Source organism: Paralichthys olivaceus, chromosome 20 (genome assembly GCF_024713975.1).
Source record: "Paralichthys olivaceus isolate ysfri-2021 chromosome 20, ASM2471397v2, whole genome shotgun sequence".
Classification (NCBI taxonomy): Eukaryota; Metazoa; Chordata; class Actinopteri; order Pleuronectiformes; family Paralichthyidae; genus Paralichthys; species Paralichthys olivaceus.
In genome coordinates, this window is record NC_091112.1 from 16,850,006 (window position 1) to 16,865,636 (window position 15,631).

Consider the following 15,631-nt stretch of genomic DNA (forward strand, 5'->3'; position numbering starts at 1 on the left):
TACTACAGGTCCCTTCTCTTCTCTTACCCTCAGTCTGTCACTCAAATCAGCCGTCACATAAATCCCTGGTGGAGCTGGGGTTCAAGCTCCTTATGAAAGTCTACAGTTACTATTCGCATTCACATAATCAAACATGGACCGTTACAGAAGAAGCGTGGACATAACCCATCGATCTTTGCAGATACTGTCGAATCAGAAGAGAACGTGAAGAGATGATATGCTCGCAGTGAGGACACGGAGGCAGAGTGAGACGTACAGATGCAGCGAAGAGGTGAGGAGAGTCAAAGACACCAAGTTGTGGATGTGCCCTCAAGGTCCGATGGGGATGAGTCACTGAAAATGTGTAAATAATGGACAAGGCCAACACGTCTGAGAGGCAGGACCTCCCTCACCTGCGGTGGATTCAACCCACTCTGACACAAGAAACATTTTTCAAGGCCACAGGCATTTCGCAATTTGGTGGGAGGATTGAAGAATGGATGCCAAGCCTGAGCAATGAAGGGTCACATAAACACGTTAACTTCTCCTGTGGTGATTACAGATCAGTCAGGCCGAAATTGGTTGAGGTGGACAAAAACTGTGAATATCACGCTTAATTGAACCACCTAAGATTTAGATATGCAGGAAACGCCCTGCTTTACTGCAGGCAAGTGTGGCTTGAAGGTTTTCAATTTCCTGTGCATCTGTCGATCCTTCCCTTTCAGCCAAGTTATTAGTACCTAATAAAAAATCTTTCATTTTATCACACGCACTGACAAATCAAGTTTACACCAGCAGATCACCTTTTCAAGAAGTATTCTAACATATGCGGAGACATAGCTCAAAAAACGTGGCAGTAAGTGGAATCGAAGAGTTCACAGAGATGTGTTCAAGGGACACACCAGCACTTTCCTCTTGAAAATTGGAAGGTCAAGACTCTGTTTAAGGATGTGGAGAGTTCTGATGAAGGTCCCATACTGCAAGTAACTTTTCTTCATTGGCTTTGTCATTCAAAATGTGTCCGTTTTCAGAATTCTTGCTTTACATAATATCAGTGCATTAACGTGGTTGAGGTTCTGATTATAATGTTGAAAGTTTGTGTTCTTTTCTATATAGACAAACATTCTAACGACACTGCACCCGTCCAGTCGCTGTGGGTTCAAAATCCTGACAACAATACAGCTTGTAATGACAATGAGTCATGCAGCTGCGATTAACACGTTTACTATCATACGCGGGCAAATTAGTGCAGAGACACAGCAAAATGAATCACCCCGAGGTGTATGTCCAAATGAAAGCAGAGAGAGCTCATGTCTTTACAACCTGCTTGAAGGCAGAAATCTTACAAGACAAAAGTCCTTATGTAATTGGCTTTACTTAAACAATGGTTCCGACACCATGTTCTGTGATGAAACGCGGAGCTGTCACTCAGACTCCGCCTCTAATAAGCCTGTCCACTGATTAAAATGCCAAGCTTGTCTTTAACATTGGCTGCTTCTTTTTCCCCCTTTCCTAGGTACATGGATATTGAACGGGCAATGCATTAAATCCAAAGGGGAAATTAATTGTGCATGTTACCTGCAGAATTGCTGTGTTGCATAAGGAAGACCTGTAGTCAGTACAGTAGAAATGTGAGTGAGTACACCACACGAGACACACTGGTATGATTGGTAGAATATACTCTTGGAAATCAATATCTGATGTCCATCAAGGATTAAAGCTGTGAGATCTGTTTAGTTGTTGGCTTTTTACTTTCAATTCTTTTCAGATTGATTCTACAATATCAACTTTATTGATGAACAAGAAAAGTACTGAAGCAGTTAATGATGATAAATTAAGTATAAATATTAGGATAAATCATGACTGATACTCCATCAGAATCCTAAATGCAATATAACATTCAGCTTAAACAACTTAAGGTAACCAAGTGATGAAATTAATTCAAAAGGCCAGGTGAGTTTTGAAAAAAAATTTCAGTTGCTTTTTCGTTTTTTTCATACACTTCGAAACTTCCAGTTCATTTTCCTTTAGACTTCCTCCAATGATAAACAAAACCCTCAGTTATTTCTCACAGTGAAGTTGCTTAGCTATAATTAAAATTAAGAGTAGATTTCCTTTTGTGTTTGTGAAAGTAGAGGTTAAACACTAATTATGTTTTATTTAATTATTTGATTATCATACACTAGCTATTTGGCTATAGCACGTACATACACATATTATACAGTATAGTGCAGTTTGAGGCACATACGATTCCTCTTCTATCCTTCAAAAAAATCTCAGGGAGGCATCTGATTGGTCCCAAATTCATTTTGCAGCATGACAATGTCCCCCAGAGTCATGAAGAGCTATCATGTTCATATGTCTGTTACACATTCATTTTAGCAAAAGGTTTTGCAAACAAATCTGTCACTAACTAAGCACCTTTAAACATGAACAGGAAGCTTCCTCCTGTGCTTTGTCTGCCATTATTCAACATCCTGAAAAGTCTGGGTTGACTTTGTTTGGCAGCACATCTGAACATAAGACATCAATGCTGTCTTCTCTCCTGCTGATTCACAAAGAGGAGAAAGACGTTCCTCTGGTTGTCAAAGCTGAAACGATGCAGCCACCACACTCGCAGCTGGTGTGGCTGCTGTGCTATGAATGACCCTCAGCAGGTAGACTTGGTCAGACCGCCCAGTTCTACCCATCGCTCATGCAGGGGACCTCCACAAAACATTCTCCCCTGCTGATCGCCTGAATCTACTGCTTTCTCATCCTCCATCTGGTTCTTTTTTTCCTTCTTAGCGACACCATCTCTGTTTCCCCTTTGCACCATTTGCAGTTTCACACAAAAACCCTGTGAACACTTTCCCTCTTCGTTCTATGCCTGTGTTGCTCTGAGTCCTGATTCAAGGAGCCAGGCAAAACTGCAGCCAAGGAGAGACACCAGATAGAAAAACTCAGTGTTCTTTCTAGAAGCACATACCAAAGGCTGTAGTGTGGTAGTAAACAATGCAGTAGAAACACCTCAAAATTTGCAAAGACTTGAGATTTAGAGCCAGTGGAGGAAGGTTAAATATGCCAACCTGAGATGGATAATGCATTTTCTCTAGCCTTGTACTACAAGCCAGGAAACACAAACAAAAGGGAAAAAACTGCTTGCATCTTGATCCAGGAATGAGCAAAACAATAGGGATTTATTTTATTCATTGTAAAGAGGTGTTTGTGTGTTCACCTTAATATGGCTGTACTCTGCTTTGCCAGACTCACTGCTGACAGGCTTGGTCTCAGGCCTGGGTTTGAGGACTTGGCGCAGCGGACTGGAGATTGGCAGGCCTGTCACGCTGATCCCATCTGAAAAGACATTGTGGCACCACACAGTCAGCAAAACAAAAAAAAACCCAATAAAGTAAAGAGACATTGCTACTATTAAACAGGACCCAGCAGAGCATCACAGTCATCACACTGAACAATATCAACATTCTGTGATGCATTATAATGTTTAACAGGAGCTGTTTTGTGTGTTTTTATAACTTTTTTAATCTTCTCACTTTGCTTCATTCATCTCTTGTCAAGTTAGATTCCCAACATGTCCCAATAGAACCATGTAACTCCCAATTAACTGATCTCAACAAAACAAGTAAACAGGCCTAGACTAAGGCTTAGTTCATGCTGCCTTACAGTGTTGTCACTTCTGCTAGTACACGGCATCGTTTCTGTCCGTTGCACACCGCCCAAGATTTTTAACTTTGAGAAAAGGGCGCATTAAGTGCAACATGGATTAAGCTGAAGGCATTAATAACATTAACGAGGGAACATAGAGATTCTCTTTTCTCTAGAGATATGGCTGCTGGAGGTAGTTACTGTCGTTAAAGAGGACACATGAAACTATGGGGGAAACTTTGTTTTCCGGAAGGAAACAAGGCAGTGTATTTTTCTCCTTGGCAACACCTATCGTTTAGGAGAGGACCGCACAAAGTCACTGCGACTCAAACCAGACTATAAATGGGAAAGGCGTTATGTTGACGTCATGGTTGCTAAAAGAAATGACCAGTCCGTCGAGAATAAACACAGCTTCAAGCATAACAGCAGCTTTACAAGCCGCAGGAGTAACCTTGACTTACCCTTTGGGGTATGTCATTGGTGAATTATAGGGCTGGGTGATGTGACTTCAAATAAATATTATGATTATTGTAAAAATCTTACCTCAATAACGATAATGAGCGATTATTTTACTTTTTTTGTATTGTTTATTTAGTTATTAATTGATTACTTTTTTATTAATGTGTTTGAATACATATCACATCAACTCTAGAGTGAATCAAACAAACACAAAATTCACTTCAAGTCCTGTTCAGGGCCTAATAACTACTGATTAGTGTTGGTGTTTATTGTTAGCATGTGAAATGCAGCACATGAGCCAAGCTGCTTATTTAGGGTCACATGGCTCTGTCCAACTCTTTATTTGGTTTACAGCAACTCAAGCCAGTGAAATGCATTCCTGAATTCAGTCAATTCATCAAAACCTATACCAAAATGTATTGGTTATTATGGTTTGAACAAAACTGCTTCAGTAGTTTTAGTGTTATCCTTCTAACACACGGACAAAGAGCAACACAAACATATCGTGGAGACAATGACAACTTTAGCCTCAGTCTCGTGTGTAGCCATTATGTGGATATATACATTTTAACATGAGCTAATCTAGCTAAAGCTGATTAATTGCTTTGGCATCGACAAATTGCCCACTATTGGTTTGACAAGGTAATGGTGCAACAGCAGCTTGGTAGCCATTGTAATCAAGGAGGACTGGGCTTAGCGAACGGTCATGTGAAAGTTTGTTAAATGCAAAAACACATAACAATTGCACTCCAGCACTTAATAAACCAAACCTTCATAATGGTTATAATTATCACAGAAGCTGTTTTACCTTCATAACTGTTATTTGTGGTCATGCCTTTGTATCCAGGATTTGTAAGTCTTTAATATTTGGGACAACTTTAGGAAATGTTTCCATTCATTTTCAAAGCTTCTTGAGCTCCACTGATATTTAAAGTTAAAAGTTTTGCAGTTTCTTAATCCCTTACAAAGGCCTGATCTTGATGACTTTCCCATTTTTCAGTGCAGGACATTTTTGTTACCTTGAGCAGTTCAGTGATATTTCAATAAAAAGTGTATAAAAACAAATTTTGACAGTCGTACAAATGTAGGACTTACACAATATGTGTATTTATAGCAATGATACAACACACCTATTGTATCAGTGAATTCCATCTTAATCTAGTGTGGTAACATTGTGTTGCTGATAGAAAATATCATCCTTGTCTCTCACTTTTGATGAAGTAGTAGCTTTACTCTCAGCACGTGAAAAACAAATGAATACATCCATATTCATGACCTTGAGATAAGAAGTAAGACCCTGTGTTTGTGGACACAGGAGCAGCTGCACTATCAGCAGCTGTGTTCGGCTCCACCACAGGGGCTGATGCTTTCAACCCACTCAGACAATACTCAAAAATGACGCCCAGAGCCCACGCTCTGACGTCAAAGAAATAAAATCGCTCTCTGACGTCAATGGAATGCGAAGCCCTGCAATTTCCCCGAAGAGATGGGAAATTACCAGCCTTCACAGCAGCTCAGGCATTGAGTTCAGGATAGATAGTCTATCAAACTATAACAGCCACATGCACGATTGGCAAAGTACGACTAAATGAAAAAGTATTTATCTTAAAAATAGTCTGAGTCAAGTCTGAGCTAGAGACTGACACGTATGAAAATGACATAGCTGTTAAAGTGATTGAGTTAATGCTGAAAATGAAGATTATGCTAAATTTACCTAATTAAGAGTGTTGAGTTTGTATTAACAGCAAACAGCCGGAAAAGCAAATGAATACAGCAAAGTGAAGCAGATCAGAAAACAGAATTCTGACTAAAAGAGTAAATTATTAAACATGGGAAGTTAAGCTGTCTCTCCAACAACAGAAGAAGTCAAGAAAAGCATAGATTCCCTTAAATTAAATTTTCACCTATTTCTCGACACTGCTACGTGCCAGGAACAAAGCTTCAAAAATTCATAGGTAGAGATAAAAATGATTTTCTTTTACCACATACCATAATTGACATCAGTTCATTCACACACACTGCTCTCACAAGGCTCTGCATATGTCTGCACTATCTCCTGTTATATTTTATTTCAAATAAAAGGTCTGGGTCTTTCTCGGAAAAAAAGAGGTTTAAAACAGGGCTGCTATTTTGTGAGAATTCTTGAGACAGAAAACCAATCTTGTGCCACGTTCCTGCCATCGTTATCTTTCTCATATCGCTCAGGTATATCTGCGGCTTCCTCCCAGATGTAAGAGATGCAGAATGGGGTTAGGTCAATTTGGGTCTGAATGAGAGCGTGAATGATTGTTCTCTCCTTTGGCTCTGCGGAACATTGGTATCCGGTCCAGTGTGTTACCCGCCTTTCCCGTTAATGCATAAGTTGTAGGGATGGACTCACTCGAGCCAATGTTATCGCTGCATGAAAAACAGGGCTAAGTCATTTGTATGACATGTGCAGCACTGCAGCAGAGATTCACACACAAAAAAAGTGAACACAACTTGACATCATTGGGTTCGTTTGGAATGTTCTACACATTTTTGCAATTTGCTACTGAAGAAATGCATGGCACCTGACACCATGTGACCATGAGGACAAATGTACTGGACAATCCTGACAAGGAAATACATAAGTATGTATTTATTGAAATGATTTAATTCAAATCAATCCACCTGTTGCTGATTCAAAAACACTTCCCTCATCTTTAGCAGCACACACATAATCATTCAACCAACAGTGCGAGTCTAGACTCAATGCACATTACCTCAGCTCTAGAGGCTGATACAACATGCAGCAATGATCTTTTTTCTTTAACTTCAATCAAGAACATTCATAGTTTTGCATCGCCCATCGTCTTGTTCATTTTATGCCATATGGCCTTGGTTGGTGGTGTGGTGGGATGAAGCCATCACACTGTGAGACGTTTGTCTTCTTTTTGCAATAACCCAAAACTCCACCACATTTTTCCTATGATTGTCAACTTTCACAAGGAACAGCTCAAAACCTCAGTGATGAGGGGCCACAACTGTGTAAAACTTGTCGTAAGCTATTGATTGTCGTTAGCTTGCTATTGTCTCATCCTATGTATCCAGCTGTCTAACAGATTAGACATGCATCCAGACACAGACTCAAGAGTGGCAGAAAGAGAAAGGTCCCAAAATAAAGCCATCACTTTTAAACTTTATGGCCTGCATCCACTATTATGGTACGCAGCCTGTTTCAGGAGCTATATATGACTTGCTGTGTCCTGCGGCACAGAGACTGTGTGAGTAATGAGTGGCGTGATTAACAATGGCATTGCTCACAATCATCCCCCTCCTTCTCACCCTCCTTCCAATCAGTATCTGTCTAGCTCTCCGTCGAACAGCCTCGGGGAGAATTGGGTGTATTCAGCATTTCCATCAGTGGCTACCTCGATGAAACAGCAAACATTGGGAGTGTCACTTTGGAAAGAAATTGTAAAATTTTACACATAAATCTGAAGGTTCATGAGATACGATTCTCTGCATTGTCTATTGCTTTGAAGTTTACATGTCTTTCACCTGGAAGATATCTTGCAAATGAAAATGCTAAGCAAGAATGAAAAAAAACAACAGCATGCCATTAGGTTTGACCATCAAATTTTGAGTCTTTCCCAAATTTCTTCTGAATGTTCTCGCAACACAAATACCCCTCTGTCAAGGGCTTTCAGGGTTTGCCAACTATTTGGTTTGCCATTGACACAATTCTAGAAAGTTTCTGAGGTCTACCATTTCAGTGACTTGGCTTTGCAAGGAGGAGGAAAATTGAAACACTCACGGAAGAATTTTGTACACCTCTGTCTACTGACACCTGTGACATTCTATTTTCTGAGAAAGATAAAGTTGCTGTGAGCATCTCTTGCAAATACACTGTAATGTACTCTAAATAATGTATTCTCAGTATCAGAATTTCACAAAGTCCAGTACTGTACCAAAGATTTTACAGTTTTAAAGTGTCAACATGTTCATGGTCATTGGGGTTTGTGTGTGTGGGTGTGTGTGTGTGTGTGTCTATTATTACACATTTTTGTGTGCAGGTAATTAATTCTGTCGTCTTGGCCAAATTGATTTATAGCTGGCTATGTGACGCATGTTTCAAGGGCCTAAGTGTCGGCCAAATTGGCAGCTTCAACAAAGGGGCATGTTTTCTGTTGGCCAATGAAGTCCATGTCATCAGCCTACTTATGCGATCTAAAGTGCTCCTCGTTGATCATAATTGATTCATTAAAAGGAGAATAGCACAGGGGAAGATATAAATTAAAAGCCTGACTAAAATCCAGAGAACTATCTTCTATCTTTTACAACACATACACTGTTTTAGTAACTGTATTAAGCAGATACCACCTACTCCATGTTAGTGGATGGAACATGGACCAAATTAAAAAGTCAAAGCAGTATATTTCTCAAACACTTTCTCAAACCTACTTTTTTCATGTTATGTAGCTCTACTCACTCTGATGTCTGGTCATGTGCTCATTTTTTAAATTTTGTATTAATTTATTTATTTGACGTTACAAAGCAGGGATGAAGCGTTATGATTGACAGCTGACACTGAGTGACAATTGATCGAGTGTGTGTATTGGCGGGGCTGCATCCCCTGATCACTGCTGTGCAGACTCAGTAGCAGACTTACCTTGCTCACCCAAATGAGCAAGGTGGTAGTGTTCATATCCAAGATATTTTGGCCTCATTAAATTGGAGAAAGTGGAAATGCATGATCCATCTTCATATACAGTCGGTGGCTGTGACCAAATCTTTTGAGCTAACAGAAGATTCTGCACCTTGAGCTAACAGTAACTAATCTCTCAGCTAATAACTAAGCTTTCATTCTGTTTGGGATGCTATCTACCCTGCGGGTGAAGGTATGTCTCTGATAATGTCGCTTCAAAAGCCACCTATATGGTCCTTCTGCAATAATATCCTTTTTGCCCAGTTGTCAGTAAAATTGCCTTAGCAATGCACATCTGTGAATTTAAGTGAGTGGGAGGTGTGGACCTTCTGAAGCAGCACTGATGGAAATCACATGTTTGTCTGTTGAGGTCAAAGTTGTAACTTTTTTTTTTTTTTTTTTTTAAACGTGAACAAGATTACAAATCAGACAAGATATTCTTTGAAACACTTTGGTCACCACCCAAAAAAAAAAAAGGTTTGATACCCTAGTGCTCTGACCTAACCAGACCGCAGCAACTGTAAAAGCTTTCAAGGAAGGTTATAAGGTTGAAGAGCAGCTGTGTTGTATCACTTAACAGTGGCAGAGAGCAGCATGGAAATGGAAATCTAACATGAACGTGTCATAGGTCATTACTTTAAAAAGTATGCTTTGCGACTAAGCCTAATGGTGCAAGTTTAAAGTTAAGTTGTTTGTTTTTTTTTAAATGCAGAAGTAGGGCACTGGTTTATTTTCTATGAAGTCAACTGAGCGCAAACAATGAGAAAACAAAAGAAGAAAAAACCTTCCTGTCCCTTACTAATGTCAACAGAGCTTCTGGATGCATCTCCCTCCCTTAATTTATACTGCAGTTGGTATAATGTGTTTCTTGTGTCTCTTAACTCTTTCAGATGTGGGTATTTACTATGGTACACGATGCCTCCTCCAAAGACAACCATAATGTAGGCGGTAGCAATTAGGTACGAGACTCATTTCAAGCAATAAAGCCTGCTGTAAGTCAATGTCGATTATACCTGAGAGATGACATCTCTCTCATCTGATTCAGAGTTATGGTGACATGGTCGACCGAAAGCGAGAGGTAAAGTGGTATGAGGATAAATCATGAGGCTCGGCTTGTATTGAATATTCTCACTGCACTCTTCTCTTATTTGCGTCGGGTGCAGCACCATCAAGCAACATCACGGTTGAGGCTGATGGCTTGATTTTCATCATAATGTGCAAATAAATACTGCTTGATCAATAAATAGCATATATTAGCGTTGATGAAATGACGCTGATGATGCATTACATCACTCTCAGTGTTCTGACAGGCTAAAACTAATCTTTGCTCACATAAGCCTACATTTTTTACTAAGTATGGAGAAGTGCTGATGGAAACACAATGTGCCAGCATCATAGACACCAGACAGACTCTGACGCACACTCCACATGCTGTGGGCTATCATTTTATCCTTAGGCTGTAGAGCTGGAAAACTAGAAAGTGTGAAAGATTGGGAGAGATCAGAAACAGAAAAAGAGCACCTATGTCGAATTTTTCACCAGAAGGAAATGATAAAGATTCACATGTTCACAATCATCTTCAGATCTGTTCATAAACCTGGGTTACGAAGGAGAATGAATATTTCAACAGATTTGAATTTATAATGCCTGAAACTATTTTCAAAAATCATACAACTTTCAAAGGATAGTATTTTCAAATTATAACTTTTCAATATGTCATTAAAATGCAGTTTCCACGTCAAAACTAAATAGTTAAAGAGTTTGTGAAAATCACATGTTGCTTATCCAAGATGAAGCTTGAGTCCCGAAGCAGTTAGCTTAGCTGACAATTAAGTCTGCAAGGAGAAAATCCAGGTAAAGATAGAATATGCAACAATTCTTCATCAAAATGTCTAAAAACAAGTAGACATATGTTATATATTCAATTGACTTATGTACTCGCACTATCCATGTTACAAACAATGTTCAAACCCCCCGAAAACTCCCTAATTGTATTCAATTAACAGGACATTGTAGTTTTGTCATTTAACTGTTGCCTTCTATAATCTGGGGGCAAACAACTAATGACAAAAGAAAAACACTGCTAGCCAGTTTGCCGATAAGCCAGTCAGCTCATTTTCCCTTCCATTGTTTAAATTGGTCACTCGTAATCAGGGTTCTCTCCTTTTTGAAAGTTAAAAAACCGCAAAATTCAAGAGCTTACTGATCCTTTACATAAACCTCACGACCACACAAAAAGATTAAGGTTTACCATGATGGGCAGTAGGGATAAACACAGGCTACCACCACTGGTGTCCATAAAAGCTAGCCAGCAGCACTGGCAGTGTCTATAGGAAAAAGTTTTTAAAATGTTGTTATAGTAGGACACTGTGCTTGAAAAAATTCCCATCAGCCTTAAATACATCGCCTGCAAATGTATGGTCAATTTATGGTCGTAATTTAGTTGATTTAAATTGAACACTTTTGAAGACTTTTTAAAGAGCCGAGAGAACCCTGGTAATTGATCACAATTACTCATTGACATTTGCTGAATAAAGTGAATAAAACTTAAATAAATTATCTGTGAAAATGGTTTGTGTCTGAGTTTGTGTCCCGTCAGGAAGATTTTTATTGGCATTTGTAAAGACATTCACATTATCAAACTAAGTGTTCTGTCATTGTGGCTGAAGTTACAAATTGTACATTTACAGTTTCCATGTAGATATTTAATTTGTTTAATCTGTACACAAATAGAAAGAAAAAAATTACAAAGATTTGTAGATTCATGGGCTTTTTAGCTCATCAACATCTGGTCTCATTTGTATGATGGAAGCAAGAGAGGTATAGAACCTCTCTAAGCTTCGACAAGAAAGCCAAAAGACACATTTCCCAAAATGTTGATTCGCCCTTTTTGACATAAAAAACAATGTGTCTCTTTCTCTGGCAATTCTTCCAAGCATAGTTATTCTTCATCTTCCTCCCTTAACGGCTTCACTCGTCTCAGACTTGTTCTTCTACAATTACAGCAAACTTAAGGGTGGCTGTAGCTCAGGATGTACAGCGAGTCCACTAATTACAGGTTTGCCAGCTGCCCCCCGTTCATATGTCAAAGTGTCCTTAAGCAGGACACTGAACGCAAATTACTGCAAATGCCTTGTATGTGTGTGGAAGGGCAAATTGTAAAGCACTTTGAATAAAAGCACAATATAACTGCAATCCATCTAATATACACTTACCACTAACTTAGTGCTGAAAAGAGTTCCAAGTGATTTCACATCAAATGGAACCCATTGGCTCAAAAATGTAAAGTTATGCAGAGACTGACGATTTGTTTATTAACCACATCCAGAAGGTCAGGACGCATTAAAAGATACACGCATTAATGGACTGAGTGGTGTCAAGACACGATGGCTATTCATACACTCAATGTGTGATGTGAAAAAGGCAGTGGTTAACCCTTTTTTATATGTCGCATTTTAGAAAATGGTCAAACTGAAGAATAGCATGCGTCCTTCTTTCACGTCTATTTTTGTGTCTGTAGGAGAATTGCTTTTGTGTTGATGTGCGAGGAGACAACTAATAAGTGTCATTTTGAAAATGGCACAGCGGAGCGGCAGGGAACATAATTCCACAACGTTACCAAAGATTATCGATAGCTTTCAAAATATAAACAGACCTGAGAAAAATCAATAAGCCCCCTCTGATTTCACTACAGTAGAAACTCACACTGACATTTACCATTATAACAGAACCGTTTTTATGACGACTTAATAGCAAGATTGCAACAATTCCATTTCACTTAAATTTGTTTTCAAAACTAAATCCTAGTTTTAATGTTTCTAATGACTTTCTTTAATCTTCTCACCTGATTCTCAGCAAGAAAGTGAATAAACTTATTTTTGTAAACCCTTCCCTCAGAAACAGTTTCCTAGACAACAAATGCCTCAGGGAAAGTGTATTATGCTGTTGCCTGAAAAAAGGAAATAATTTACCACAATATGGCAGTATTCAAATTTATAAATGACCATATGTGGTGGTGAAGCAAGACAACAGAACAGTTGTTGACTGCACCAGCTGTGCCCAGAATTCACAGTTGAATAAGCAAAGATGGCAGAAAAATAGGTAATCTTCCTGCACAGGAGTACAGACTAAAAACAAAGCAAAACCACTGGCTCTATGCAAATAGGTTCATCAGTATAATAACACAACATTATTATAGTGATTACATTATTGTATTAGAGTGTGAGATAGCATCAAATGTGTTTAGCAAAAGCTGCATCCCATAATGTCACCTTAATAACCACATTCAGAGCTGCTGTAGGAACCACGTCTTATCTCCTTAATTCAGGGCCCCAATTATTGCTCAGCTAATTAAAACTCTGAAACAGTATCACTTAAATGACCTCATGAGGGGAGACCTCATAAGAGTGGCTCCGGGGCTGAAATAAACATGCAGCATTGTATGTGTTTACTCTCCCGGTCTTCTGGCAATGTAGCGTCTCTGTAGCAGGTCCGTATTGATCGCTCACTATTCATCAGCACAGAGAGACAGTGGTGAAAAGGTTCAACCGACTGATGAACGAGGTAGAGAGGTCAGGAGCAAGACAGGAAAGAAAGGAACTACAAGAAAGACTGGAGAAGGAATGCATTGTATGAGCTTCCAGGTAGGGGGAGAAGGTCAGACTTTTTTTTTTTTTTTTTAAACCAGGGATAAAAATTACAAGAGAGGGAATCCGACAGTTGAAATGAGGAAGCCAGCAGCTAGGAGGGAAATGGAGGTGTAGAGACCTCGAGACCTCTCTCCTATTACTGTTGAATCTTAAATAAGGCAGCTAGAATTGCTGTAACGAAAGGTGCTCCGTCTGCAGTGGCACATTAACACTCATTTCTGCATCCAACACCTCAGCTGGCTGATGGTACGTTTCTACAATAATCCACCATAGTGTTGCAACTAATGATTATATTCACTATTAGTAGTTCTGTTATTGTTTGGTCCATAAAATGTGAGGATGTTGATTACAATTTTCCACAGTCCAACATGCCCTCAAACCTCAAAGATATGCATTTACTCATAATATACAACAAAGAAAGTGAGTATCATCTCAGAAAATGTCAATTGTTTCAGCACAAATCCACTAGAAGAAAAATAGAACAATGCACGTGGTTCCATCAAGCAATCTGTAACGTGAAATTTCATATGTTATCATGAGTGTTTTTGGTACATTATGAATACAGCGGGCTGCCACGATCTAGATGCATAATGGGGAAACACTGTATCCATCCACTTCATCTAAATTAATGGTTATATGAGCAAATGAACTCTAGTTTGTTCTCTACATATTTATAACTCTGTTTGGTTTTGAATATTTTGTATTAATCTGTGCAAAAGCAGAGAGCTTCTTTAAAAGTAAAATCCTTGAGATTTCAATGAAATCTTACCTCACTTAATGGTAGCTCTTTTACCAATACTTTATACTACCAATACTACCAATGCTTTATACTACCAATACTACCAATGTTTTCTACTACAAATACTACCAATGTTTTATACTACCAATACTACCAATGTTTTATAATACCAATACTACCAATGCTTTATACTAGCAATACTACCAATGTTTTATACTACCAATACTACCAATGTTTTATACTACCAATACTACCAATGCTTTATACTACCAATACTACCAATGTTTTATACTAGCAATACTACCAATGTTTTATACTACCAATACTACCAATGTTTTATACTACCAATACTACCAATGCTTTATACTACCAATACTACCAATGTTTTATACTACAAATACTACCAATGTTTTATACTACCAATACTACCAATGTTTTATACTACGAATACTACCAATGCTTTATACTACCAATACTACCAATACTACCAATGTTTTCTACTACAAATACTACCAATGTTTTATACTACCAATACTACCAGTGCTTTAATTTCAGTGATGATCTGTCTATTTTGTGTTTTTTAGCAGTAGTGGCAGAGACAACCAGGAGCACACTTGATTCAGGCAACAGGGTCGCATCACTATACTGTTCACTCTGTATCTGTGCTGTCTTAACTTATTGCTTCTTCATTCACACTAATGTATGTTCAAGTGTTGTTGGATTTGTTTAGTTTTAATTAGGTATTTGATTTACATGTTTCGAATGATTTAAAAAGACGTTTATCCCTGCTGCTATCAGTCTTCTTAATGCCCCACTGTGAGGTATTTGTATTAATGATGTATTTACTGTTATTGATGTGGTTTGAGTAGGTTACTGCTCGCTGCACAATTAATTGCGCCTCTGGGATAAAACAAAAAAAAAGACAAAACTTGAACCTTAATATTAAATGATAATGATATTGAGCTACAGTACATAATCATGAGTTACTATTATATCATTTCTAAATTTGCTGTTGAATGGTATTCATGAATTATGTGTATAATAACCTGGGAACCTGTAGCACTATATAAATGTAGAGTTAGCAGTTTTAAAAGTTCATATTTGACAACTACAGTATGTTGAGCTCCAACACGATTAACAAGCTCAGCAGATTTACACTGACAGATGCTGCAGGCACTGAGTTATCATTCGGGTTCAAATGAGAATTCCTGGGTCCACTCACCATCATTGAGGTCCTGCAGCAGGTTCTCCTGACCAGAGAAGTCCACCTTGACTTTGATTTGGACAGTCAGTGTCACAGCCTGGCCGGGTTTTAGAGGCAGGTGAGACAAAGGCTCGTCCAGCTCCCAGCTCAGAAACTCCCCAAACATTTTCTCTGAACGGACACAAAAGAATAAAAAAGGAAAAATAAAAAAGAATATTCCAATAAAATAACATGGCATCCTTACACAATAGCACCTTCTGGGATAAAACATAGCAATACCTATTAAT

The 15,631-nt window shown here is 38.6% G+C and overlaps 1 protein-coding gene across 4 annotated transcripts in view; it reads right to left on the reverse strand.

Annotated features, from left to right (window-relative positions):
- Window positions 1-15,631, reverse strand: part of trappc9 (trafficking protein particle complex subunit 9) — a 185,894-nt gene that overhangs the window by 116,137 nt on the left and 54,126 nt on the right. For all 4 annotated transcript variants that reach the window (XM_020090867.2, XM_020090866.2, XM_069516452.1 and 1 more), the window contains 2 exons: window positions 15,363-15,515; window positions 3,197-3,315 (listed from right to left, as the gene is read on the reverse strand). In XM_020090867.2, coding sequence (XP_019946426.2) covers window positions 3,197-3,315; window positions 15,363-15,515 — 272 coding nt within the window. The remainder of the gene's footprint in view (window positions 1-3,196; window positions 3,316-15,362; window positions 15,516-15,631) is intronic.